The 24,740-nt window shown below is 55.0% G+C and overlaps 1 protein-coding gene across 1 annotated transcript in view; it reads right to left on the bottom strand.

Moving 5' to 3' along the window:
* TP73 (tumor protein p73) overlaps positions 1-21,174 on the bottom strand; it is a 52,952-nt gene extending 31,778 nt beyond the window's left edge. The window contains exons 1-2 of the mRNA XM_007945442.1: positions 21,119-21,174; positions 20,317-20,437 (exon numbers count right to left, since the gene is read on the bottom strand). Coding sequence (XP_007943633.1) covers positions 20,317-20,437; positions 21,119-21,174 — 177 coding nt within the window. The remainder of the gene's footprint in view (positions 1-20,316; positions 20,438-21,118) is intronic.
* Between the last annotated feature and the right edge of the window lie 3,566 nt (positions 21,175-24,740).

Here is a 24,740-nt window from a genome sequence, read left to right as displayed (position 1 = left end):
GGTGTAGCACCTTCATCTAAGTCTGGGCCACGGTCTGGTGTGGATCCCCCTGGAGGCAGAACTCAGCGACAGCACTGGCCTTTCCAGCACTTGGCCTCCCCACACCCACTGTGCCTGCAAGTTCAGCAGAGAATGTTCAGACGGTTGTCTGTGCACCCTCCCTTCACTTCCAGAAAGGACTGAAGGGACTTACGGCGGGAGAAGAAACACCGAAAACAACTCACATGGGGACCAAGGAGGAGGCCGACACTGTGGAGCCAGCCTTTGGCCCCATCTCCTTGGCAACCAATGGGAAAAGGGGACCAGGAGAAGGCATGGAATTCTAGAATTCCAGCTGTCCAGGGAGAAGAGATACATCCAGGTCAGGACAGAGAACTTCTCCAGGGCATGGAGTCCACGCTCCGGAGCACAGCTACTCTCCCCTGGCAGTTCCGTGGCCACCTGATACTTCTTCCTGCAGCATTTCTCATTGTGAGAACCCTCAGACTGTGTGGCAGCATTCCTAGGACACAGCTCCAGAGGTGGCACTATGTGTGTTCTATGCTGTACAATGATACCAGCACATGGTGGGAAAGGAATGGGCTCCTTTCCTGTGGACCTTTTCAGAGTCTACAGGTGAATCTCAAGAGAATAGGGTGGTATGATGCACTCACTGACCACAGAGCCTACTCCACCCCTGCCTGGCTGAAGGGTCCCTTCTCTGCGGAAGTTGGAGTGAGCAGTGTCCCCTGTGGCTTCCCCACAAGACCAGAGTGCAGGTCTGGATGGGGTGGGGGCTGCGTGCAAGGGCAGAGGGAGGTGGCTGGTGGGGGTCTCCAGGACCTCAGTGGATCCCCTCTCCAGGCCTTGCTCCCTTGCACCCCCTCGGATGTGCCCTCCTTGGTGTGAGGCCCCATACACCCACCCACGTCATTTCCCCATGTATTCCATCCCCTACCCTGGAACTGGAGCTCTCTGTAGAGGACAGAGACGTGTGTGTGTGTGTGTGTGTGTGTGTGTGTGAGAGAGACCCACTAGTCAGCTTCCATATTGTACAGAGCAGGCACTTCTAAAGCTTCCGAGAGCTAATGTACTTTGGAGGACGCGGGATTGGACCACGGGGGTCTGCCAGGCCTCCCCACTCCCATCTCCCTGCAGCTGAGCAGGGTCTGAGTCCTTTCTGCAGTGACTTTAGCCACTTGAGGGGTGAGGGGGGCACGTCCTCCCTCTTGGGAGGCTCCAAGGACCAGACTTGTTCTCTTACAGAGTAAGAGACCTTACCCTCCCTGGTCTCTGCTCCCAGGCGTGTCTGGACTTGGGGTTCCAGCCTCACCCGGGGTAGGTGACTGACACGCAGTCTGGCTCTGGCTGGGAGATAACCCATCCCACTCAGAATGGGACCTCCATCCTGCCAGTACTTCCCACAATCGCTCCTGGAGCGTGTGATTAAACGGATGGAAATGCTGACAGGCTCTGACTTGTGCTGGGGGAAGGTGTCCTCCCCTCCTGTGAGCACAAACACAGTGCCCTCCTCCTGCAAACACGCACATGGCATCCTCCTGCAGACATGCACTCGGTGCCCTCTTCTCCTACAAACACGTACACGTGCCCTTTCCTCCTACAGACACGCACACGGAGCCCACCTCCCGTGACACACACATGATGCCCTCCCATTCCACAGACATGCACATGGCACCCTCTTGTCCCACAGACATGCACACATGTCTGCTCCCCCTGCAGACATGCACACGGCACCCTCTCCTTCTACAGACACGCACACAGTGCCCTCCTGGTGCAGACACACACTCAGTGCTCTCCTCCCACAAACGTGCACATGGTGCCTTCTTCCACAGACACACGCGGCATCTTCCTCCTGCAGACACACTAGTGGTACCTCCTCCCCCTGCAGATACACACACGTGCCCTCTTCTCCCACAGACACACAGATGGTGCCCTCCTCACGCAGATACATTCTCTCCTCCTGCACCTTCTCCACCCAGCTGAATCAAAACCTTGCCCGATCCAAGATGGGCCAGGTGGAACTTTCCACAGTGCATGCTGGAGAGACATGCCCCCAGAAGCCCTGCACTTCAGCTGCTGAGGCGTGTGTCTGCAGGACTGTAACTAGCAACAGCCCTGCTGCCGCCTGTACAGACCACTGCCCAAAGGAGCCAAGCCCGGCAGGACCAAAGGCATCCTCTAGGCCATGCCCCTGCTGGGCTGTCCAGGACACAGACTTCATGTACTAGGGCTTGGGGAGGTCTCAGGCAGGGGACTAGCAGTGCAAAGCGCCTGGGGCTGGAAGAAGAGCTGGGGGCCTGAGTACAGCCAGAGAGATGGGAAACAGTGGTCCCAGGGCTGCTCCACCACAGAGAGAGCCAATGAGGTGGGGACCACTGGGGGCTCTGGGCAGAGTCAGGTGGCTCATCGTAGTGAACTGATCCCTGGCTCTGGAGCTGGGACAGACAGCAGCAGTGTAGGCAGTGGTGTGTGTGTGGTGGCTGGCAGGTGTGGGGGCTGGCACAAGGGTGGAGTGGTGGGGGGTTAGGGCCATACCCGGTCACATTCAGGGACATGCTGATGGGGTTCCTGATAAACAGCGTACAGGTGGCACAGGAGGGGGACCTGGCTGAGCACATGGATGATGGCTGAGATGAGAAGAGGTCACCCATTGGGGCTGACTGGAGCTCAGACTGGGTCACTCAAGGCCAGCAGGAGACAGAGATGAGAGGTAACAAGGCCTGGCTGAGAACATCAGGATGCCAGAGGAGATGGTGTGGGGTAGGTCCAATGAGACTGGGCGAGTGGGGGTCACATGGGTCTCCATCCCTGATCACCCTCCTGAGTGTACAGACAGGTTCTAGTGGCTCCTTGACTCCATGTGGCCCTGCCTATTCTCAGCTCCCTTCCTTGGCCCGGCTCCCTCCTCCACTGACTCCAGCCTCCTGCTGCCTAAGCCCCCAGTCCCTTTTCTGCCTTCTTAGTATTTCCACTCACAGCCTCCTCACAGCCAGCACCCTCACTGTCTCCACAATACTTGCTTCTCCTGGTCCCTGTGGCTGTCCCCCGGGTACCTTCTGCTGGCAGAGCCCTCTACTAGAGACCCCTTCCACCAGCATTCCCTCTCCGCTGGCATCTTCCTCCTCAACTGGCACCTCGCTATGCTTAGGTCCCTCTCCACCAGTGTCTCGCCTCTGGCAGCATCCCTCCTCCACCAATGTCCCCCCTCCACTGGTCTCTGGGTGCCGGCTCTGGGCCCACTTCCCCTCTCGGTCCCCCTCCCTGTCCCTTCAGCCCCCACCCAATCCAGGCCCACTTCCCCTCAGCCTGACACCTTCACTTGAATGTCTGCATGGCCACTCTGGCTGGAGGCCCAGACCCTGGACCCCACACTGCCCCTCCCAATCACCACGCTCCCTTGTCTTTTCTGTCTCTGTCTGAGATGCCCAGAGCAAGACCAGAGCACTATTCTCGACCACTCCCACCTACTCCACTGGTCACCTTCAACCCTGTCCCTCATCTGACCATATCAACCACCTCCCTGATGCCCTTGGTCCCTATCTCATCCCCTTGTATCTTGTCTCTCATCCTGCTTGTCTGTCAGTGAGCCATTATCTGGAGTGTGGTCAGACACACCCATGTGGCCAGTGTCCCAGACTCAGGACACATCCTACCTCTCATTATGGCCTACAAACACCCAGGTATGTGGTCCCCTTGATTTTATCCTGCCTTCTTCCCATGTTCTCTGAACACCCAACCTCCTCATGTTCCTTAAACAAGCCAGGCTTGGTCACCACGGGGCCTGGATAGTGGAGTCTACCCCAGAACAGAAGCCACTCAGAGAAAGTCAGAGGGAAATGGGGTCCCCAGGAAGGGGAGGAACTGACGGGGGAGGGGAGGGGCTCAGAGATCAGCAAACCCTGTCAACCCCACTCCAGAGCCCCAGCACCTGTCATCTGCAGGATTCCTCTGCCCTCCAGTGGCCTGCTCCTACCTACCCCCTCCAGCCTCGGACCCCAGCCAGAGGGTCCTGCTGCGATCTACATGAGACACATCCCTCTGCCGTTCCACTCCTTGGGCAGGTGCTCAGCAAGCCTGTTTTGGCGCTCTGACTGGCCTCCCTGGGCCCCTCCTTCTGTGCCTTTCTTGCCTTGCAGTTGTACATTCTGCAGGGATGGGGTTTCCTGGTCACACACACACAGGCACTTTCTGCAGGGACAGGGTTGCCTGGTCTCAAACGCACACGTGCACGCACACACACACACACACATGGCACCCAGACCTTTCTCCATAGTCTCGCCTTTCTTCCTAACCAGCCCTTTCACTGGCAGGACGATGCTCCTTCCATGTGTGTTCCCAGAGCCTCTGGTGGGCCAGGTCACTACTCTCAGGCTGGGAGGACAGTGAGGCAGGAGCCGCCATTGTCCAGCTTGTGATGGCTCCACTGCACCATGGCAACAGATCTCAGCCCTCCAACAGAAGGACACCTCCAACAGAGGTGGCGGGTTTCACACCAGCACTGTTTATCCCTCAAGACTCTAAAATTTTGAAAAATGGCAGCCCAGGGAGAGGCCTGGCAGGGTCCCAGGGCACCCACCTGAAAAAGGGGTGAACCTGAAACCAGCAGGGAGCCTTCCGATCTGGAAAAGTCAGAGAATCCCAGACACCAGGGACAATGCTGGGCATGAGAGGCCAGTCACACCTGGGTTTGTCCACAGAGTGCATGTCCCTGAGGAAAGCCCTGGCTGAGCCCTGGTCAGCTCCCCCTATGCTGTGGCAGGGCTCAGCCCCCTACATGTCATATGTCATGTGACATTCAAGTGTCAACACAAGGAGAAGCTTCCAAACAGGGAGACATAGGCTCTTTTGGCATCACCATGGGTGCTGAGTACTGAACGACCTCAGGGACAGGAGCATTGACTCAGAATTTGTGATCAGGTGGCCAAAGCCACCATGAGTCATTCAGCCCTTGATTCAGAAGAAGGTTGACAGACCACAGTGTGGTTGTGGGAGGCAGAGAAGGGGCCTGGATCTCAAGAACAGATTTTCACACCTGGACTTATGGAATCATTGGGCAGTTACAGCCAGTGGCCAGCAGCTCCCAGCCCTGAGAGAGCGAAACTCCGTGTACACGTAAGAAAACCGAGGCTCTGAAAGACACAGTTGAGGACCAGCCCCAGTGCCCACACTCTCAGTCCTCACAAAGCTCACAAAAAACACAGGTGCAGTCACACAATTCCTGCAACTTGACCCTCCCACCTACGGTCCCAGCACAGCAGATTATTCTAAGAACAGCAGCCTCAGGCCAGTCAATGTGGTCATCCACTCCACATACACATTATGCAAGCTGTCTCCTTAAAGACTCTCTGGGCCAAACACCACTCCCCCTCTCACAGCATTCTCACACAATGGATAGGGGGCAGAGACAGGAAAACTGAGGCACTTGCCCAAATCAGGACGGTCCAGCCCAGCCCACCTCCCCGCAATGAGGGAAGCAGCTGGGCACTGCCTTCTGTCTCCCTGCCCTCGGCACATGGCTTCCAGGACATGGGGGTGTGTGCTCAGCTAGTACTCGCTGACAGAATGAACGAACTAACAAATAAACAAATAAACCACAATTATCTTTGGTGTAAAAAAAGGATCAGAGCAATAAGGTGTTGGCCATTGCTGGCTCCCAGCACACGGGGCAGCAGAAGCCGGCAGATACCAGCAGCCCCCTCCCCTCGTGCTGGGGAGAAGCACTCCAATGGTCCCACCCATAGCCAGGCTCCCTTGCAGCAAGGACAGCCCCTGCCAGTACACCTGCAAGAGTATCACACATCTAGGGGATGAGGTTGCTCTCCCAGGGGCCCCAGGCCTGCATATTGTGTGTACCAATAACCATGTTGGTGCATGAATGAGTAAGTGAGTAACAGAAGGGAGGAAGGAGAGGCAAGCCCCTTCCCTGTGCAGCAGCTTCCCAGCTGATGGTGCCCTGTCCCAGCTACAGCTGGGGCTGGGGGGAGGTCACAGCATGCCCAGACTCAAGTGTCAGCACACAGACTGGTGCTCTGGTCAGGCAATGTGGACGGGTCACTCACCTTCTCATCCCACTACAAGCCAGGTGCACACTGCCACCCCTCCCACAGCCTTGCCTGGGGACACACACCCATGTGTACATATACACGCATACTCAATACACACATTTATAACATGAACATATACACATCCAGAACCATATATATACATGTGCACACACCCAGAACTGTACACACACATGCAGAACAATACATACATGCTTGCACACTCATAGAAAAACACACATGCAGATACATGTGGTCACCTACACACATGTTCGACTCTCATATCGATGCCACATAAACACTTCTGCGAGAATACACCCACACCATTGGCTCTCAGCCCAACAGACCTGTAAGCAGAACACCTACCCCAGGGAGATGCACCCCTTAAATCAATCAGCCATGACACATCAGAGGGGCGGCATTCACATAGAGGGAAAGCTGGACAGACAGGAATGCATAGATAGAAGGGCACACAAAAGGGGTGGTCACGGGGAGGAGAGGGGAGGAGAGCTTTTTATGGCTGAGGATTATAATCGGTGCTGTGAAACCAAATGTGCATGAACTGTTGAGAGTAAAATGAATCTGCTTTGTAAATATGCACCCAAATCACAATTAAAAAAAAAAAATTCTGGTGTTTTAATTACAGAAAGAAAAAAAAGAATACACCCACACCAGCCAACATATACATTCTCACACACACACATACAACATGTCCACACTCAGTCACAAATACTCACACAAACACATCTGTGTATATACACACACCCAACTCACACACACATGCATACATATCCTCACTCACATGCAAATGCACACATGTTCACACTCAGATACGCACACTCACATATACTCTCACACATAGGCACACACCTCTCCCTCTAGGGTCATAGGTATATTGACAAATGCCACAAGGCTGCAGGTCTCTAAAGGCTCCCAGAAGCCCCTGACCTGTGACTACACTTGAGGTTCCTGTCCTTGGCCAGCAGAGCTCAGAGTCACCTGGATTCTGTGCACTTGTCTTTCCTGCCCTTCGGCCCATGTGCTGGGTTCTCTGGCATGGCATCTAGCTCCCACAGCCCTGATTCTCTGCCTCCGCAGAAGGAAGAGACACCTGCATGAACATCCACCTCCCCACTCTCACCTGCTCAGTTAGCAGCCTGGGGCCTGACTATTATCCTCTGAGACAAGCCTGGAGAGAAGCCTAGGTCTTCTGGGCTCAGACCACAGGGCCCAAGTACAGCTCCCATCCCTCCCTGCCCTCCAACAGTTCAGCACCAGTTAGATTAGCACCAGGCGGCCCAGAGGGCAGCAAGTCTGCAACCAGGAGCCCAGCCGTGCCAGGGTCAGAGCCACGGCAACCAGAACCACCTCCTCTTCTGCTGTCAAATGAGCACACTCCCCCGTGAGGATGCTCCAGGCTTTGAGCAGGGCTGTAGCAGCCTCCTGGCCCGAGCCCTGGGGACACCCTGAGCTCCTGACGGCTGGTGCAGGAAGGACAGCCCAGCCACACTGCGCCTGAGCAGAGCCGCCAGCTCAAACTGAGCAGCATCAGATACCCCAAGTCACAAGGGACCAGCTCTCCCACTCCTGACCTGACCTCTGCTTGCTCTCCTCTCCTGGGCTGTGGTCCTCGCCAGCCTGTAGGCACTGGACCTCAGAGCTCCCAAGATGGGCAAGCATCCCGTACACTTGCCTTGCCTCTGGCCACTCTGGCAGGAGCACCCAGCCAGCAGGTAGATGTTGAGCAAAAACAGGTAGGAAACCCCTCAGAGCCTCCCTCACAGCAAGAGCCCTGCAAGAGCTCCCAGAGACAGAATCCCAGACAACGTGGAAGAGCGTGGTGGCACCTACCGTGGAGAAGTGCTGCATCGGGTCACCCGCGTACAGCATGTCAGGTGCACGGGGATCTGGACACACCGGGGAGCTGGCGTGCCGCAAGGGGTGGCATGGGTCTCCGAGCTGGAGCAAGGAGTGTGTAGGGTCGAGGCCACCGGCTGGGTGGCCCTGGCAGCTAGGGAGGCAGGAGCCAGGGATGCTCTGGACCATGTGGACTGCTCGTGGGCATTTTCACCTTCTCCATCTCCCTCAGTTCTGCCAACTGGCTGCATCTAACAACAAACCCACAGCCCACCCCCGATTCCCCATGACTATTCATCGCAGCCCGGGCAGGCCTCAGCTTGCCCAGGATGTGCTGGACCGCACCAAGGAGCCTGCGGGGTGGGGGGTGCGTGCACCCAGTCAGTGGCGGTTCCATCTTAAACCCCACAGCAGTGCCTCGGAGTGCCCGTTCAGGGAAGGCTCTGGGGGCACCAGCACAGGGCCCCTGCCCTCCAACAGCCTCTGCCCCACAGCTCATGGGGGCCGGGCACAGCTAGGCTACCCCGAGGGTAGGGATGGTGCTGCCGCCTTGCGCAGCCCATGGCGACCCAGGTGGAGAGAGTCGCCCTCCTGCCCAGGGAACTTGGTGATCACTGGAGCCCCCTGGGGCCTCTCCGAGAGCTGATCAGAGAGGATAAGTCTCCTGAGGGGCTTGTGGCGGGGTGAGTGGGCTGGGCGAGGCCTGTGTTCCCACCAGCCTAAAGCCACAGGCTGAAGCAGAAAGCTGGTGTCCATGTGATTTGAGCCTCTGCCCCTGATCCTACCAACCTCCTGGACACAGGGGATGTGCCGGAGGACCAGCCAGAAGACCACCCACCCTGGTGCTCTGCCAACCCTCAGCATAGCCAGGAAGCCCCAAGCCAGTGCTTGGGCTGAGGTTCCTGTTGATTATTACCACTCCCTTTCCGGGGAATGGGGTGGGGGGTGATGTTTGAATTCAAATCCTACCTCACCATTGTTCTGGATTGAATTATGTCACCCAAAAATATGTGGCTAGAAACCCATTTGGGAATAGGGTTTTCTTTCTTATGTTAATGAGGCCATATGTGAGTAGGGTATGTCTTAACCCTAACCACTTTGGAGACTCTCAGAGCAGAGTCTGCACAGAAGTACCAACAGAAGGCAGGATAGATACCACATGCAGATCGCCAAGGAATCAAGAATGGAGGGGCCACAGACACTGAAAGAGAGCCTGCCCCAGAGCAACAGAGAGCCAGCCTTCCCCTAGAGCCGGCACCCTGAATTTGGACTTCAAGCCTCCTAAACCATCCACTTGTGGTATTTCTATTACAGCAGCCCTAGGAAACCAAGACAATGGTCTTTGGTACAAGGTTCCCCTTGGTGTAGGGGCCCAGTGTCTACTGGAGGCAGGCCTGACATCCATCACAAGCAAACGAACATTGACATTGGAGGTGCAGAGCAGGTATTTTCCAAGCCCTCCTAGCAGTTGCCTCAGTTATGCACAGAGCCTGAGCCTTGGGAGATGCTGGAAAGACAGTGCAGAGACCCCTGGTTCCACCTTTCCCCGCCATGGCCCCAAGCTACCCTCGGCCACTGCAGGAAGCAGGAGCAGCTAGGAACTTGATGGAGGAGGCTCAGGCCTGTGGTAGCCTCAGAGATTGTTCCACAGCCTGAGACCTTACCCAGCCCTTCGCTGGGTGAAAGGAAAGGAAAAGGCCTGGCACTGCTCCCCTCAGGGGCCAGGGTGAGAGAACTCAGCTCTGGGCTCCAGGCCCTCCCCCACCCCACATGGCCTGAGTCCCACTGGCCCCATGGAGCTATTGTAGGCAGTCTGCCTCACGCTTGTGCAGCCCGAGAACAGAAGCTGGTTTGGAGAGGGCTTTAGGGCAACACCCTGCAGGGGATCTGAGTGGTGCCAAGGTGAGGGCGGTTGGGTGGAGGCAGCACCTTGCCCAAGGTGCTTGCAGTCACGGAGGGGACCTCATGCCACACAAAGAGGCCTGGAGTTCAGTGGGTTTGGCTCCCAGAGGCTCTGAGGCTCTGCTCTTCAAAGCTGGGACCCCCTTGAGGGCTGGGGAGGCGAATGAATGGAGGTACACCCAGAGCCAGGCAGGAGGGAGCCCTGGGATGAACCCTCAACCCCCACGGAGCACCGTGTGACAATGGGCTAATTCCCTATGCTCTTGGCCGCTCATGTCCTCCCCTATAGAAGGGGACAGTCAAGTGTAAAGTAGATAGTGTGAAAGCTGTTTGCCCACAGCTACACCAGGGGGTGGCAGCCAGTCCCTAATCATATTAATTGTATGTTGTTGTTGTTGTTATGTGCCATCGAGTTGGACCCGACTCATAGCGACCCCTCCTTAGGTTGCCAAGGCAGTATCACTACGGAAGTAGATTGCCCAACCTTCCTTCCGAGGAGTGGCTGGTGGGTTTGAACCACCAGCCTTCTGGTTAGCAGTCAAGTGCCTTAGGCACTATGCCACCAGAGCTCCTATTAATTGTATAAATAACCATAAAATAAAACAAAACAAAAAAACCATTGTCATCTAGTTGATTCCAACTCATGGCAATTCCATGTGTGTCAGAGCAGAACTGTGCTCCACAGGGTTTTCAATGGCTGAAGGAGTCCTTGGGTAAGCACAGTGGTTAAGCATGTGACTACTATTTGAAAAGTTGGGGTCTGAAACCACCCAGAGGCTCCCCAGAATAAAGGCCTGGTGATCTACTTCCCAAAGGTCACAGTCTTCAAAACCATGTGAAGCAGTTCTGCTCTGCACACGTGGGGTGGTCATGAATGCAAGTTGACTCAACTAACAACAACCTAACAGAAGTAGGTTGTCAGACCTTTCTTCTACAGCATGACTGGATGGATGGAACCAACCTTTAGTTAGTTGCCAAATACAAACCACTTGCACCACCCTGAAAAGTCTGATGTGGTGAAAGACACCAGGAATGGGTATAGGATTGCTAGAAGGGGTTGCCCAGGTGTATGGGCTGAGTTCTAAGGTAGCCCCCAGCACTCCTCTCCCCAGTGCATGCTCTACATAGCTCCCTCTCCTTGTGTCTGGATGGGCTGTGGATGCCACAACTGTGATGAGTTACTTACAAGTCCACAATGAGTTCATCAAAAGGGAGAGCATGCAGTGGGGCCTGGACCTAGTCAGATGAGCCCTTAATAGTGGGCATATATGACAAGAACAAACATATGCACACCCATGTTCATCGCAGCACTATTGACAGTAGTCAAAAGATGAAAACAACCTAGGTGTCCATCAACTGAGGAATGGATATCCAAACTATGGTACATACACACAATGGAATACTATGCAACCCTAAAGAATAATGTAGAATCTGCAAAACACTGCATAACGTGGATGAACTTGGAGGACATTATGCTGAGTGAAATAAGTCAATCACAAAAGGACAAATATTGTATTAGTCCATTATTGTAAAAGTCAAGGAAACGCTTATCTATGGAAGGACATTTTCTTTGTTGGTTACCAGGGGTGGGAGGGGAGGGGAGGGAACACTGTTAGATAGATAGAGACAAGTATTGATTTGGGTGAAGAGAAGGGCAATGTACCAAATGTATGTGATCAATATAGTGGCATCGAAGAAGAGAAAGACATGGAGAGGTACGTGGGAAGTACAGACAACAAAGATGAACCCTTTTGCACATATGGTATGGCGTTGTCAGTGAAGGCAAACATGGGTATATGTTTGGGTATGGGTGGATAGATGGGTGGACAGGCTGAACTATTAGGTATGTCTATGAAGTGGGGAGTGTACCCAAGAACGTGTATAGGGTTGGGAGATAATGGTCCTATAACTTTATGTGTATGATCTGAGTTCCCAGGTGTATAGTGGAGCTGACAAGGGGCAAGGTTGTAGTCACTGCTTGGTCACAGCCAGCTACTCAGAGAGACTGAGTAGTTGAACCTGTGGGCTCAGGACCATAGTTGCAGAGGACATCAAGCTCAATTGGCAGAACATGCTACACAAAACATTGTTCCATGCCCTACTATGGCGAGTAGTGACTGGGATCTTAAAGGCTTGCAAGCTGCCATCTAGATGCAATGATGGGTCTCACCTTATCCAGAGAAAAGAAGAATGAAGAAAACCAAAAATTCATGGAAACAATTAGTCCTAGCGACTGGTACACTATCCAATCTGCAGCCTATACGACTATGAGACCAGAAGAACTAGATGGTGCCCAGCTACTACTGTCAACCACTTGGAAGAGGATCTATGTAAGAGATTCTGGATAGAGAAGGAGAACAATGTGGAACAAAACTCAAAATCATTTGGAAAAGAAAAAAAGGCGGGACCAGGTTTGCTGGTCTGATGGCACCTGATAGAACCACTGAGACCATGGCCCCTAGCTGCCCTTCAGGTCTGGAATTGAACCCAGTCTGTGGCTTCCAGCCAAACAACAGACAGGCATATGAGTTAAACATTTACCTCAAGTAGATACACTCCTTGGAGAGAACAATCATGGGAAAAAGAAGGGCTGCTTATGCACAGGGAGACAGCTTAGGGGGCAGGAGTGCATGGAGGGATGGACACAGGGAAGAGGTAACTATTGGGTGGAAGTAGGAGGGGAGATGTTGCATTGGGTAAATTGTGGTCAATGTCATGAGACAAAGTGTATGTGAACTGCTGTATGGAAAGTGTATTTGCTCTGTAAATTTTCACCCAAATCACAATAAATAAATAAATAAACCAAACCAAAGGGGGGAAAAATAGTGGGCATAGACATTAGAAGCCAGAGAAGTTCTCCTGCTGTCATGTTGTGGGGGTCACGTGGCAGGTGATGGTAGACAGCCTCCCAGGGCTGGAAGCAGCAGCCCCCAACTGACAGCCAGCAGGAAAGTGGAGACCAGTCCAATAGCTGCCAGGAACTAGATTCCACCAACACTCAGAGCTTGGGAGAGGCCCAAGCCTCAGATGAGACCAAAGCCCAGGCTGACAGCTTGATTGTAACCTGGTGAGAGCCTGAACAGAGGGCCCAGTGAAGGCACAGGGCACTTCCAATCCACGAACACTTGGAGATAGTAAGTCGGGAGCTCTGGTAGCGTAGTGCCTAAGGCATTTGACTGCTAACCAGAAGGCTGAAGGTGCAATCCCACCAGCCACTCCTTGGAAGTAAGGTTGGCAATCTACTTCTGTAGTGATACTGCCTCAGAAACCCAAGGAAGGGTCACTATAAGTTGATCCGACTCGATGGCAGGGCGTTCGGTTTTTTGGTTTATTGTTTTAAGTCATTAAGCTTGTGGTAATCTGTTCCACTGAATATCTAACTGATACACTGGAAGAGTGAGGGAACTGCAAGGTAGTTAAAAAAAAAAACAAAAAACTGACTGCCATCAAGTCAATTCTGACTCATACCTACCCCCTTTGGATTTCTGAGGCAGTAAATCTTTATGGAAGTAGATTGTCCAGTCTTCCTTCCACAGAGTGGCTGGTGGGTTTGAACTGCCAGCCTTCTGATTAGCAAGTCAAATGCCTTAGTCACTACACCACCAGAACTCCTTCTGAGGTAATAAGTAGGAGTTGTTTTAAGTCACTAAGCTTGTGGTAATTTGTTACACAGCATAGCTAACTGATACTAGCTGACACACCAAAGACTGGATGAATCTGGGGTCAGGCAAGGACCTGGGGCAGAGGAAAGCCTGGGCTCCACAATAACTGCAAAGGTCAAGGGGCCACCTTGGCCCTGTGCTCAAGCCTCCTGGGAAGCACTGGCCATGTGTGCGCTGGGGCCTGGGGGCCACCCAGTGGGAGACTGGAAGCAGGTTGGAAGCCCTGTCTCTGGAGCTCTGATGGGAGCACAGCATAGAGGATCCACACAGATGGCCAACCCACCCAAGCAGCACGGAAGCCCAAGGGCCAGCAATGCCCACACTGGGGGAATCTGGGCTGGGCTGGGGGTCCCTAGTGATGGAGGCACACGTTTCCAACCCTGAAACTGTGGCTCACCCGCCCAGCCTCTACCCAGAGCAGTACCAACATCCAGTGACCTCCCCACAGTCCTTGCAGCTTGGAGGATGGGTAAGGGCTGAGGACTTCCGTCCCCAGGACAGGGTCTCTCTCCCCTGGGCCCTCGGCACCTGCTTTTCTGATTCTGAGTCACAAGTGGGGGAGTCCCCACCACTGACCACTTCCGCAGGACAGTAGTCAGTGGGGAGGGCGTGGCCTTCCTTCCACATCCTCTCCTCTACCCACATTGGGAACATAAAGGGGTACTTGCGAGAAGATGCAGGCAATGGAACTTCATGGGGAAGCTATGAAGGGTCAGCTCAGCGCCAGGCAGGTGGCTGTGCCCTGCCTTACAGAGGGGACTGTGACAGGGGGTTAGCCCAAGTCACCTGCTGAAGGAAAGGCTGGTGTGGGTTTCAGTGCTGGTGGAGGTTGTTGCAGAGCCAGCCACACTGCTTCTGAACATCCCTGGAGGTCTCACATTTCCCCAGACCCCAGAGTCTCACTTGTTCTAATCTGAGGCATCTGTCCCAGGGGCGGAGCATGGGTCCCTGGGGCCAATCAGCCACCTCTTCCACCACTGCCCTCAGCAGCTGTTGCCAGACAAAGGCGGGAGGAGAGGCGGGAAGGGGAAAGGAGGGAGGGGTCAGTGGGGGAGTCTCTGCCTGAGATGTGGCAGGGGCTGGGAAGGGGGACAGGGGCACTGATGGGGTGAGGAGGAGATCCTAGGCACATCACCCCCTCTTCTCCTCTATCTGTCTCCCCAGCTCCCTCCCTCCCTCTTCTGCAGGGTCAGAGCTGGGAGGGACCCCAGGCACTCAGAGTGTCTTAGTCTACATTTTGTCAAAGGGACAAAAGGACATGAGACTCAAGAGGGGAAGGACAAGAAGCACTGGGGCTGCCACATCCTCCTCGGTCCACCATTAGTGCTCACCAATGGAGGGCTTCCTCCTGTCCCCCCTCCTCCCAGGCAGGGTCTGGGGACCTCCCAAGCCCTGTGAGGGTATCCAGCTTCCCTGCGTCATCACAGCACCATGTCAAGCCTCCAGGAGGGCAGAGGTCAGGTCCGTGTTCCCTACAGCCCTCCTCACAGCCCTTCCTCAGCAAACTCACCCCACTTCCCAAGCCCACAGGGGGCAAGGACCCAAAGGCTGTTCTCCTCTCTCCTCCTACAGCAGAGGTACTTGTTTTAGAGGGAGACTCCCATGTCTGGGGGGTGCAAACAGTGAACTCACTTGGGTGCTAACCAGAAGGTTGGAGGTCTAAGTCCACTTAGACATGCCTCAAGGAGCTATGATGGCACGGCGCCTAAGGCATTTGCCTGCTAGCAGAAGGTTGTCAGTTCAAACCTACCAGCCACTCCAGGGAAGGAAGATGAGGCAGTCTGCTTCTGTAAAGATTTACTGCCTCAAAAACCCAATGGGGGTCACTGTGAGTCAGAATCATCTCAATGGCAGTGAGCTTAGAGGTGCCTCAGAAGAAAGATCTGGCAATTTACTTCTGAATGATCAGCCACTGGAAACCCTATGGAGTATTCACAATGTAGTCCAACCACTCGTTATGTAGTTCTGAAACTAGTTCTATCTAGTTCATCACTCCATAAAAAAACCCTATACCCATTAACATCACTTCCTTTTCCCTCTCCCCTACCTCCAGTGCCTGGCAACCACCAATCCACTTGCTGAATGGACTTACCTATTCTGAACAGTTCATATAAATGGAACCACACAATTAAAAAACAAAACACGTGGAGCCCAATTCTATTCTGATACACTTGGGGTTGCAATGAGTCAGTCAAGTCCGTGGCAATCGGCTTGATTTTATTTATTTATTGGTTTCCCGTGCTTGAGTGAGCCAGCATGGTTTGCTGAGATCACTAGAACTGAAAGCCACCACCGAGGGGGAGATACTCCACATGCAAGGACCCCAATTTGGGAAGGGGTGGTGAAGGCCGACTTGGGGCTGGCTGATGGCGCTGTCCCCCTGACCTCCTGGGGGCTGCTACTGTGGGTCTGCCTATGGACAGCCTTCGTGAACTGGAGGCCTCCACCTGCCTGCACCATCACACCTGGTGTTTGTCACACGTTCCAGCCGCCGTGCAGTCAGCCCACCCCTGACGACAAAGCCACTTACTAGCCCCATTTCATAGATGAGCAAACTGAGATCAGGAAGATTAATCAATGCACCAAGAGTGACTAGCTAACAAGGGGAAGGATGTAATCTGGCCTTAGAGCCCCCATACCCAGGACAACTCCCTAGAGGCCACTTCAGCCACACAGTGGAGTGAAGTACTGGCCCCATTGACTGTGGAGTTTTCTTCCTATGGTGGCCACTTCAGCCACACAGTGGAGTGAAGTACTGGCCCCATTGACTGTGGAGTTTTCTTCCTATGGTGGCCACTAGGACTCACTGCCTACCAAGGCCCATCCCAGGGCCAGCTGCTTCCAATTGTGCCCCCTTCTCTTTAACAGCTAATCACAGCTTCCTTAGTGGGGTCCAAGGTGGTGAGGGGGTCCAGGGCCCAACGGCCACCCCCACGTGCTTGTGAAGTCCCTGCACTGCTGGCTGCTCTGATTCCATACCCCAGCTTCACCAGCAAGGTCCCCGACACTCAGAAACATGCAGAGACCTGTCTGAGGCCCACACCTGGGACGTGGACCTCGGTTATCCGACCCCTCAATCGGGTACCCCCACCCTCTGCCCTGTCCCACACTGCTCACCGCACCCTGGCAGTGGCTCATCTCTGACTGTGCTGGGGATGGTGCTCAGAAACCCTCGGGGCACATTTGGTCAGACTTGCCCGTTTGCCAGGGCAGATGACAAGGGGCTTGGTCTCCACAGAAGGCTGGGTGCTGCTTCACCCCTAAGGACTGTGCCTGCTTGAGCTGCTATCCCTTGGCTGGACAGCTCCTGATACGTCATAGGTGGTCCCGACTGGGGGTTGGAGTGGTCCCAGGCAGTGGGACAGGGCCAGAGCTAAGCCATGGGGTAAGGGGGGGGGCACAGCTGCTAGAAGAGAGAAAGGAGGAGGCTCCACCCAGGAGGCGAGCCTCTGTGGGTGGGGACCTGTGTGGCCCCAGTCCTCACCATGCTGTAGAGCCAATGAGAAACAGATCCCACAGCTGATTTTGGCAGGAAGGGGCAGACCTGGCCTGGGCAGCACCTCTTGTCTGAGGTCCCCAGCATGGAGGTGGTGCAGGGACCCAGAACCGCCCCGAGTGAGCTTTGCTTCCATGACGTGTGAACTGGGAGTGGGCTGGGGAGCAATGGGGGTGTGGGAGGTAGCACTAGGGTCCCACAGTCATCCCCAGGACACACTAGCCACCCCTCCCCCGCTGCCACAAGCCCCCAGCAGCACAGCTTCCTCCCCAGGGATCATCCCCAAAGTGTTTCACCCTTCCAGTTTCTGGGCTGAACTTTAAAACGCCCTCCAGTTCAATCCAGCCAAGGCTCCAGGGCCCCTGGAGGCCCAGGGTGGACAGGACCCCAGCAGACACAAGGCCACTCTGAGGGGCAGTGGACCCAGGGGTTTCCTGAGCCTTCACCCCCACTCCAGGGCTGACGGTCAGCAGGAGGCAGGCAACTGGAGGCATAGCTCTCCTCCCACTAGTCGGCCATTGTTCCAGGGAATTCCCAACTCCGGGAGGTGAGCTCTGTGCACAGGTATTTCATAATGACTTTTACTACAAGGTGTGTCACTACCTGACAGGTCGGCTGCCTTGTTCCCAGAGGTGCGAGGCCCCACCCTCGTTACCACATGGCAAGCCAGAAGCAAGCCCCAGCAGGTGAGGGCTCGAATCACCCCAGCCCAGGCATGCCACCCCCCAGCCCAGGACCCCACACGAGACTAGAACTGCTCCTGCCTCCCAGAGCCAGGGCTCCCTCCAGACATTGGGTCTGGAGGTCTCTCGGGGTAGGAGAGGCAGCCTCCAGAACCTGGGGACAGACAGACATCATACTAGTCTGCACCCAGAGTTACCCCCCAGAGCCTGGTGGCCAACTCTGGTCCCTCCACAGTGGGAACAGTAGGGAGCCATAGTGGGTAAGACATTTGGCTGCCAATCAGAAGGTCAAGGTTCAAACCCATCAGCTGCTCTGTGGGATGAAGATGAAACAATCTACTTCCATAAAGATTTGCAGTCTTAGAAACCCAAGGGGTTGCTATGAGTCAAAATTGACTCAACAGCAGTGGGTTGGGTTTGGATTTTTTGGGAGGGAATTCTGGAAGGTGAGGAGTCAGAACCCTTGTCCCCTGAGGAGCAGAAGGCAGCAAAAGGAATGTTCTGGAAGGGACACAGCTTCTACCTTCTCTTCCTGGAACTACGCAGACCCGAGCCATCCCAGGCCCAGCATCTGTCTCTGATTCCTTGCCTGAGGAATGGGAACATAGCCATGTTAGAGGCATGCAAACTCTTTCTGCTGGGCCTCCTTTCCGGCTGGAGTTGGGGCAGCAAGGAGTCAGGGCAGCTCCCTGGTGAGGGCAGAGCATGCTGACCCGGGGGCTACCCAGTATGGGCAAGGGAGACCCCGGGTCTGAGTAGGGTGGATGCCTGGAAGGATGGGCTGGGGCCAGGCCACACTTCCTCAGGGCCAGGAAGACAAGCCCACTGGGTCACTCCTCCCTTTTATTTTGTTGATGGACTTTCTTGAGCACAAAGCTAGAAAATAGCAAATAGATGGCAGAATCCCATCTTCCTTGCTAGCAGCACAATTCACATAGAGAGCACAGATGGCTGGCCAGCTCTGGCAGGATCTGAGCTAGGACGTGCCTCAGGGGAATGGACAAGATGACAGGGGTCCCACCACCAGACCCCCACCCCACCCGGCTGCCAGTGCCCCAGGAGGCATCTCCTCTAACCACTGCTGCCCCAGCCCAGCATCCATGACAGGGACCCTCCCTCTCACCTCCTCGCCACTTCACCCTGTGACTGGAACCCCCATGTCCCCCACTAGCCACCAGATGCCCAAGGTGGCTGAGTCTCCTGCCTGAACACCTCGGACAGGGGTGTGCTGAGGTGTGTGAGGGGCTCTAAGCTCTGGACTGGGGAGCTTTGGGGAGGAGGGCCCAGGCAGGAAGAGGAGGGGCCAGGACCCGGCAACCCCTTGGCCTCCAGAGTGTCCTTAGCCCCGCCTCCCTCCTGTGCACCTGGCCCGTGCCTGGTGCTGGTGTGAACACACGGCACAGCCCTGCCTGAAACATACTCAAGTGAGGAGGCCAGCCAGTCACCCTGCCCTCTGTTCCCATAGGCCTCTGCTCAGTGTAGGGTTTGTTTTCTCTCATGGGCTCAGCCAAGTCCCCTTGACAAGTCTCCACCTGAGGGATCCTGAGCCCTCAAAACAAGTCTTGTTGGCAGAACGAAGCAGCTGAGTGGTCCAGTGGGGGCTGCAGCAGGAGCCAGGGCCAGGACTGGGCTGGCCTAGGGAGGTGACCACGGACAAGGGTGTGCTGCCCATGTCCTGTCACCTCCTGGCACACCCCAAGGCCTGACAACAGGGACCAGAGGAGGGCAGAGATGCACCCTCCCCACTTCCCACAGCTCTGAATCCTTGCCCAGAGGAAAATCCAGCTCAGCAGGAGCTGGGACAGTTCAGGGCTGGTGCCTTCCCCCAGTCCTTCAGGAGTTGGGGGAGCCCATCAGGACAGGATGTTGGGGCCTCAATTGTTCTGGCTGGCCCTCCCAGCACCCCTTCCTCTAGAAGCAGCATCTCCATGTTTGTTCAAGGCCTCTTCTCCATCTCTCAGTCCCAGGGATTGGGGGACCAGCTCCGCTCCAACATACTCTATTCTAGGGGGCAGTGGGTCACATGATCCAGGACAATCACAGAGATCACTTAGAGATGGATGCATGTCTGCGTTCAGCCCAATAAGAGGCAGGCCTACTGGACTATGGGAAAAAGGGGGTCCTCTCTCCATGGAGATGTGGGAGCAGAGGAGTCTGTTGCCCTTCACTATGAGGGGAGAGGCTGTCTAAGATCAAAGGCAGCATGGGGAAAAACAGAACAAGATGGAGAGAGGCAGCTGTCTGAGCACCCAGATCCAGCCATGTCTAAAGCCATCCCTACCCTCAGATCCAGCCATGCCAGAAGCCATTTTTACCTCCAGATCCAGGCATGCCAGAAGCCATCCATACTCACAAGTCCAGCCATGCCTAAAGTCATTCCTGCCCCTGGATTCATTCATGCCAGAAGTCCTTCCCATCCCTGGATCCACTGACACCTGAAGTCCTTCCTACCCCTGGATCCAACCATGCCTGAAGCCACTCCTACCTCCGGACTGACAGTCACATGGGCCAATACATTTTCTATTTTGCAATTTGAAAAGTACCAACAGATTCATGGGAGCAGCTGCACAACTGAAAGCCTGTTATCTGGCCCTGCCAGGCTCCCACACCAGGAAAATCCATGTGAACATGTGAACAGTCCCACCCGAGTCTTCACAGAGGGCAACCCCACTCACCATGACAGACATGGTCATGCCCTGTAGGTGGAAGACATCCATGCTGGCCTCTGCACCACTCACCACCTCGTTGTTCTCCCGGCTCGACTGCGGAAGGTCAAAGTAGGTGCTATCTGGCTCCCTGGGCCGGGAACAGGGGACAGAAACAGTCAACCCCAGATGGGATGTGACCCCTGCCTCTCAGCCCAGGGCAAGGCCAGCCCATGGCTCCTTTGAGGGCTCACATCTCCCATCCCCAAGAGCCTTTCAGATCTTGCCTCTTTTCTTTCCTGCTGACCCTTGGCTCCCCGCTTCTTCTACCTCTCCCTCTGTCCATCTCACACGAGCCCTGACCCCAGATCTCTCCCGCCCTGAGCCAGAGGGAGCCAGATTCCTGACCTTGTATTCCCAGGAGAAGGTCCAAGGCAGCAGCCCCCTTTGCCTACATCTCAAGTCAGTCTGAGGAGGGCAGCTGAAACTAGCTCAGCCCAGAGCCGCCCTTTCTGATTTGGCCTAGGCAGCCTGGCAGGGGTCGCTAAGGCTAGCCCAGAATCCAGACCAGGGCTGCTCCAACTGCTCTGGCCCAGTCAGCCCAGCAAGGTGGCCAAGGGGAAGGTGGTCAAGACTAGCCCAGCCTGAGGCAGGCAGGGTGCTGTTTGCTCTGGCCTTGGCAGCCCAGCAGGGGTAGCCAAAGCTAGCCTGTAGTTTAACTCAGGACCCTCTATGTACTCTGCCCAGTTAGCCTGGCAGGAGTTACCAAGACCAACCTAGAGCCCAGCCCAGGCCCCCCATCTGCTCTGGCCCAAGCAGAGGAAATACTCACAGGGAGCTCCAGAGGTTCTCGAAGGTAGTGCCGTCAGGCGAGGTGGACTGGGACATCTTTCCCCACACCACAGCCCCCGTGGGCAGCTGCCTCTGTGAGAGGATAGACAAAGCACGTCGGCAAAGACACTTTAGCCTTCAGGAAGCATGTCCTGCTGCTCCCCTGCTGCACCCTCATGGCAGCGGAGGGGGCAGGGGTGATGATGAGGACACAGGGGGACAACCATGCCCATATGAGGATAGCCCTCAAACACTGACCACGGCCCTGGGTGTGCTTAACCCCTCAAGCACCGGCTCTCACTTTGTCCTGCTAGTTCCCCGGGGGGAAACCAAGGCAGGCCTGGGGGGTGAGGGGTTGGCCTGGGGGGCAAGCAGACCAGGCAGGACTCTCCCAGTGCTGCCACTGATAAGGGGAACACTAGCCCCCTGAGAGAGCAGATTTGCAATCTCCCCAGTGTCTAGGAGGTGACACATACCAGGAGGTGTTGGCTGCATCACTAGCTTTACCTGTGAGGGCTTGTGCCAGGTTTGGGGGCATCCTGAGGCCCCAGGCCTAGGAATAGTTCAGACCCTCAGGTATCCCCTCAGGAAGGGTGTGGGGCTCTTCCCCTTTCATAGGAGATGCCCATGAGGCAGTAGGATTGGGGATGCCCTTATGCTGATGCCCAGACCTGTGGGTCACCCCTCCACCATTCACCACTTCTTTTGAAACCCTCATGCTCAGCTCCCACCTTCAAAGCAGCCCCAGCCACCTAGAAGGAGGTATAGCCAGGACCCCTTGTCCTGCAATGTGAGGGGGACCAGAGCCTGCCTTGACTGTCTCTCCCCAACCCTGGGCTGAGATGGGATTCTCCTCAGGGCTGGCTTGTGGGTCCTCCTTGAGGGAGTGTGGGAATCACGTGAACAGCACCTGTCAGTGCCTAATCGTATGGGCCTAGATGTGGCCATGGCCGGCAGTGGGTGGGGATAGGTGGTGATCAACAGTCTGTCACTTTTGTCTGCCCTTGGAGGCATGCAACAGTGCCAGTACAGAGCAAGCACACAAGCCAAGAGGGAGGTCCCTCTAAGTGGCCTGAGGGCGAAGGCAGGGTCAGCACGAGATGACCGGGAAGGGACATCACGCTCATCACAGCAGACTCTGCTTGAGACTCAGAGTAGCTTGCATGTGATTGCACAGTGAACCTTCCAGAGCAGTCAAGGAAGGCGGCCAAGGACACACGGCCGTGAGTGTAGGCTGGACCAGCCCATTCTTTCCAGAGGTGAACATGAGCGTGCTCGTCTATTAGGCTGTCCTCTACTCACCACATGACCCAGATCCTCAGCTGGTGGCACTGACCTGCGCTCTGACCTAAGAGTAGCCCACCACCCAGGGGCCTGGGGCATGCAGGGCATGGAGTTGGCCATGCTGGGAGACAGAATGAGATGGGTACTACAGGAGGCTGAAGTGCCAGCTGCTGGCCATGGAGATAGCTTGGACACTGAGGCCCTGTGGGGCAGAAACCCACCTGTGTCCATCCCCTAGGGCTGGGGCCTCTTTGGGGTGAGCAGCAAGGAGTCAGGGCAGCTCCCTGGTGAGGGCAGAGCATGCTGACTCGGGGATTGCCTGGCATGGGCAAGGGGGACCCCAGATCTGAGTAGGGTGGGCACCTGGGAGGATGGGCTGGGGCCAGGCCACACTTCCTCAGGGCCAGGAAGACAAGCCTACTGGGTTACTCCTCCCCTTCTATTTTGTTGATGGACTTTCTTGAGCACAGAGCCAGAAAACAGCAAATAAATGGCAGAATCCCATCTTCCTTCCTAGCAGCACAATTCACAAAAGCCAAAGGAGGACAACCAAAGTGTCCATCACTGTATGAACAGACAAACGAAACGGTCCATCTATACAGTGGAATATTACCAGCCATAAAAAGATGCGCTCAGGTATAGCAAGGATTGTGAGGCTGGTGCAGGACCGGGCAGTGTTTTGTTCTGTTGTACACAGATAGGGTTGCTATGAGTTGGAGCCCACTCCACGGCACCTAACAACAACACAGCATAAAAAGAAAGAAAGTTCTGACACATGCCACAATATGGATGAGCCTCGAAGACATGCTGAGTGAACTACGTCAGACACAAAAGAACAAATCCTGTCTGCTCCCACTTATAAGAAATATCTAGAATAAGTAAATGCATAGAGATGGAAGTAGATTGGTGATTACCTGGGACTGGAGAGTGGGGATAGGAAGTGACTGCTTAATGAGCACAGGGTTTCCTATGGGAAGATGGAATGTTCTGGAACTAGAGAGAGGTGGTGGTGGTGACACAACATTGTCAATGTACTAAATGCCACTGCATTCTACACTTTAAAATGGTTAATTTGATGCTATGTGAATTTCACCCCCAATAAAAAAGTTTTTTAAAATTGAGGAAAAAGAACCAGGGTCACACATGGGAACAGCTGGCACTGCAAAGCATGCTCTGAGTGGACTCACTTGGCCAGCTGCAAATCAGTCATCAACCAACCAATCAACCAGTCAATCCCATGTCCCAGCGCCCCAGCCAGGATTTCCTCACATGTTGGCTGACCAGCACTTGAGGGAAGCTTAATAGCATTTTCCCAGATCTTCCCCCAAGATAAGGAACCCCAGGAGTTCTTTCCCCCAGGCTCTAGCCCTCCAGCCCTGCACTGGAATGTCTGGGATGTGAGACCCCTGCATCGGGGTGGGGTCTGGCTGCCCTGCTCTCAAGGAGCCCCACCAGTCCCTGGACCTTCCATGATCCCCCCTCTACCTTGCTTGTCCCCAAGCTCAACCCCCTGCTGGAGACCCAAAGTCAGGCTGGCTTATAGGGCAAGACTCTCCTGGCCCTCAAGATAGACATGGGAGCAGGGTCCTACTACCCCCACCCCTTGAAGCAAGGTGGGATGGATGAAGCAGGATGGGATGGACTAAAGCGGCTCCTTACACAAACAAGGCTGCAGGGGCCAAGAGAATGGAAGCCAGCAGCCCAGAGTCCCCAGGAACATGGCAGAGGCACACAGGGTAGGGTGCTGCGGTAGGGCCTGCGAAGCAAGGGGCATGTCCAGGGTCACCAATCTCTAGGGGGTGATAAGCACTATTGTGTTCAGCAACAAAATCCTGCTGTCTCTGACCTAACATCTACCTGAACCTCAAACTCTTTCCCACCTCTACTGTCCCCACACTCAGGGTCCCTACCCCCTGGCACTTAGACCAGGCTCTCCCTGCAAGCCAGTGGGCTCTTACGCTACAGTAGACCCACATTCCTCACTGTGGCCCACAGCCCCGAGGCCTGGCCCCTGCCTCCAAGCCAGTTCTCCATCGCAGGTTCTGCACTGACATCCCCTCAGACCCCTTCTCAGCTTAGAGGCCACCACTGCCTTGGAGAGGCCATCCCTGAGTCCAAGCTGATGCCACCTTCCTCTGCCCTTGTTTGCTTCATGACAACTGTCCCTGCCCAACATGGTCTTCCTTCCTTATCTGTCTGTCTGTGAACTGCCCATCCTCCAAATTCTAAGGTCAGAGTGAGAAGAGAAAGAGAGAGAGGAAAAAAATAGAGACAGAGGGAGAGAATGAGAAAGACACAAAGAGAGAGACAGAAAGAGAAAGTAGACAGGGAATAAGAGA

The sequence above is a fragment of the Orycteropus afer genome, unplaced genomic scaffold, assembly GCF_000298275.1.
Source record: "Orycteropus afer afer isolate SDZICR_OR568_19922 unplaced genomic scaffold, OryAfe1.0 scaffold00136, whole genome shotgun sequence".
Lineage (NCBI taxonomy): Eukaryota > Metazoa > Chordata > Mammalia > Tubulidentata > Orycteropodidae > Orycteropus > Orycteropus afer.
This window is presented reverse-complemented; position numbering and strand designations above follow the sequence as displayed.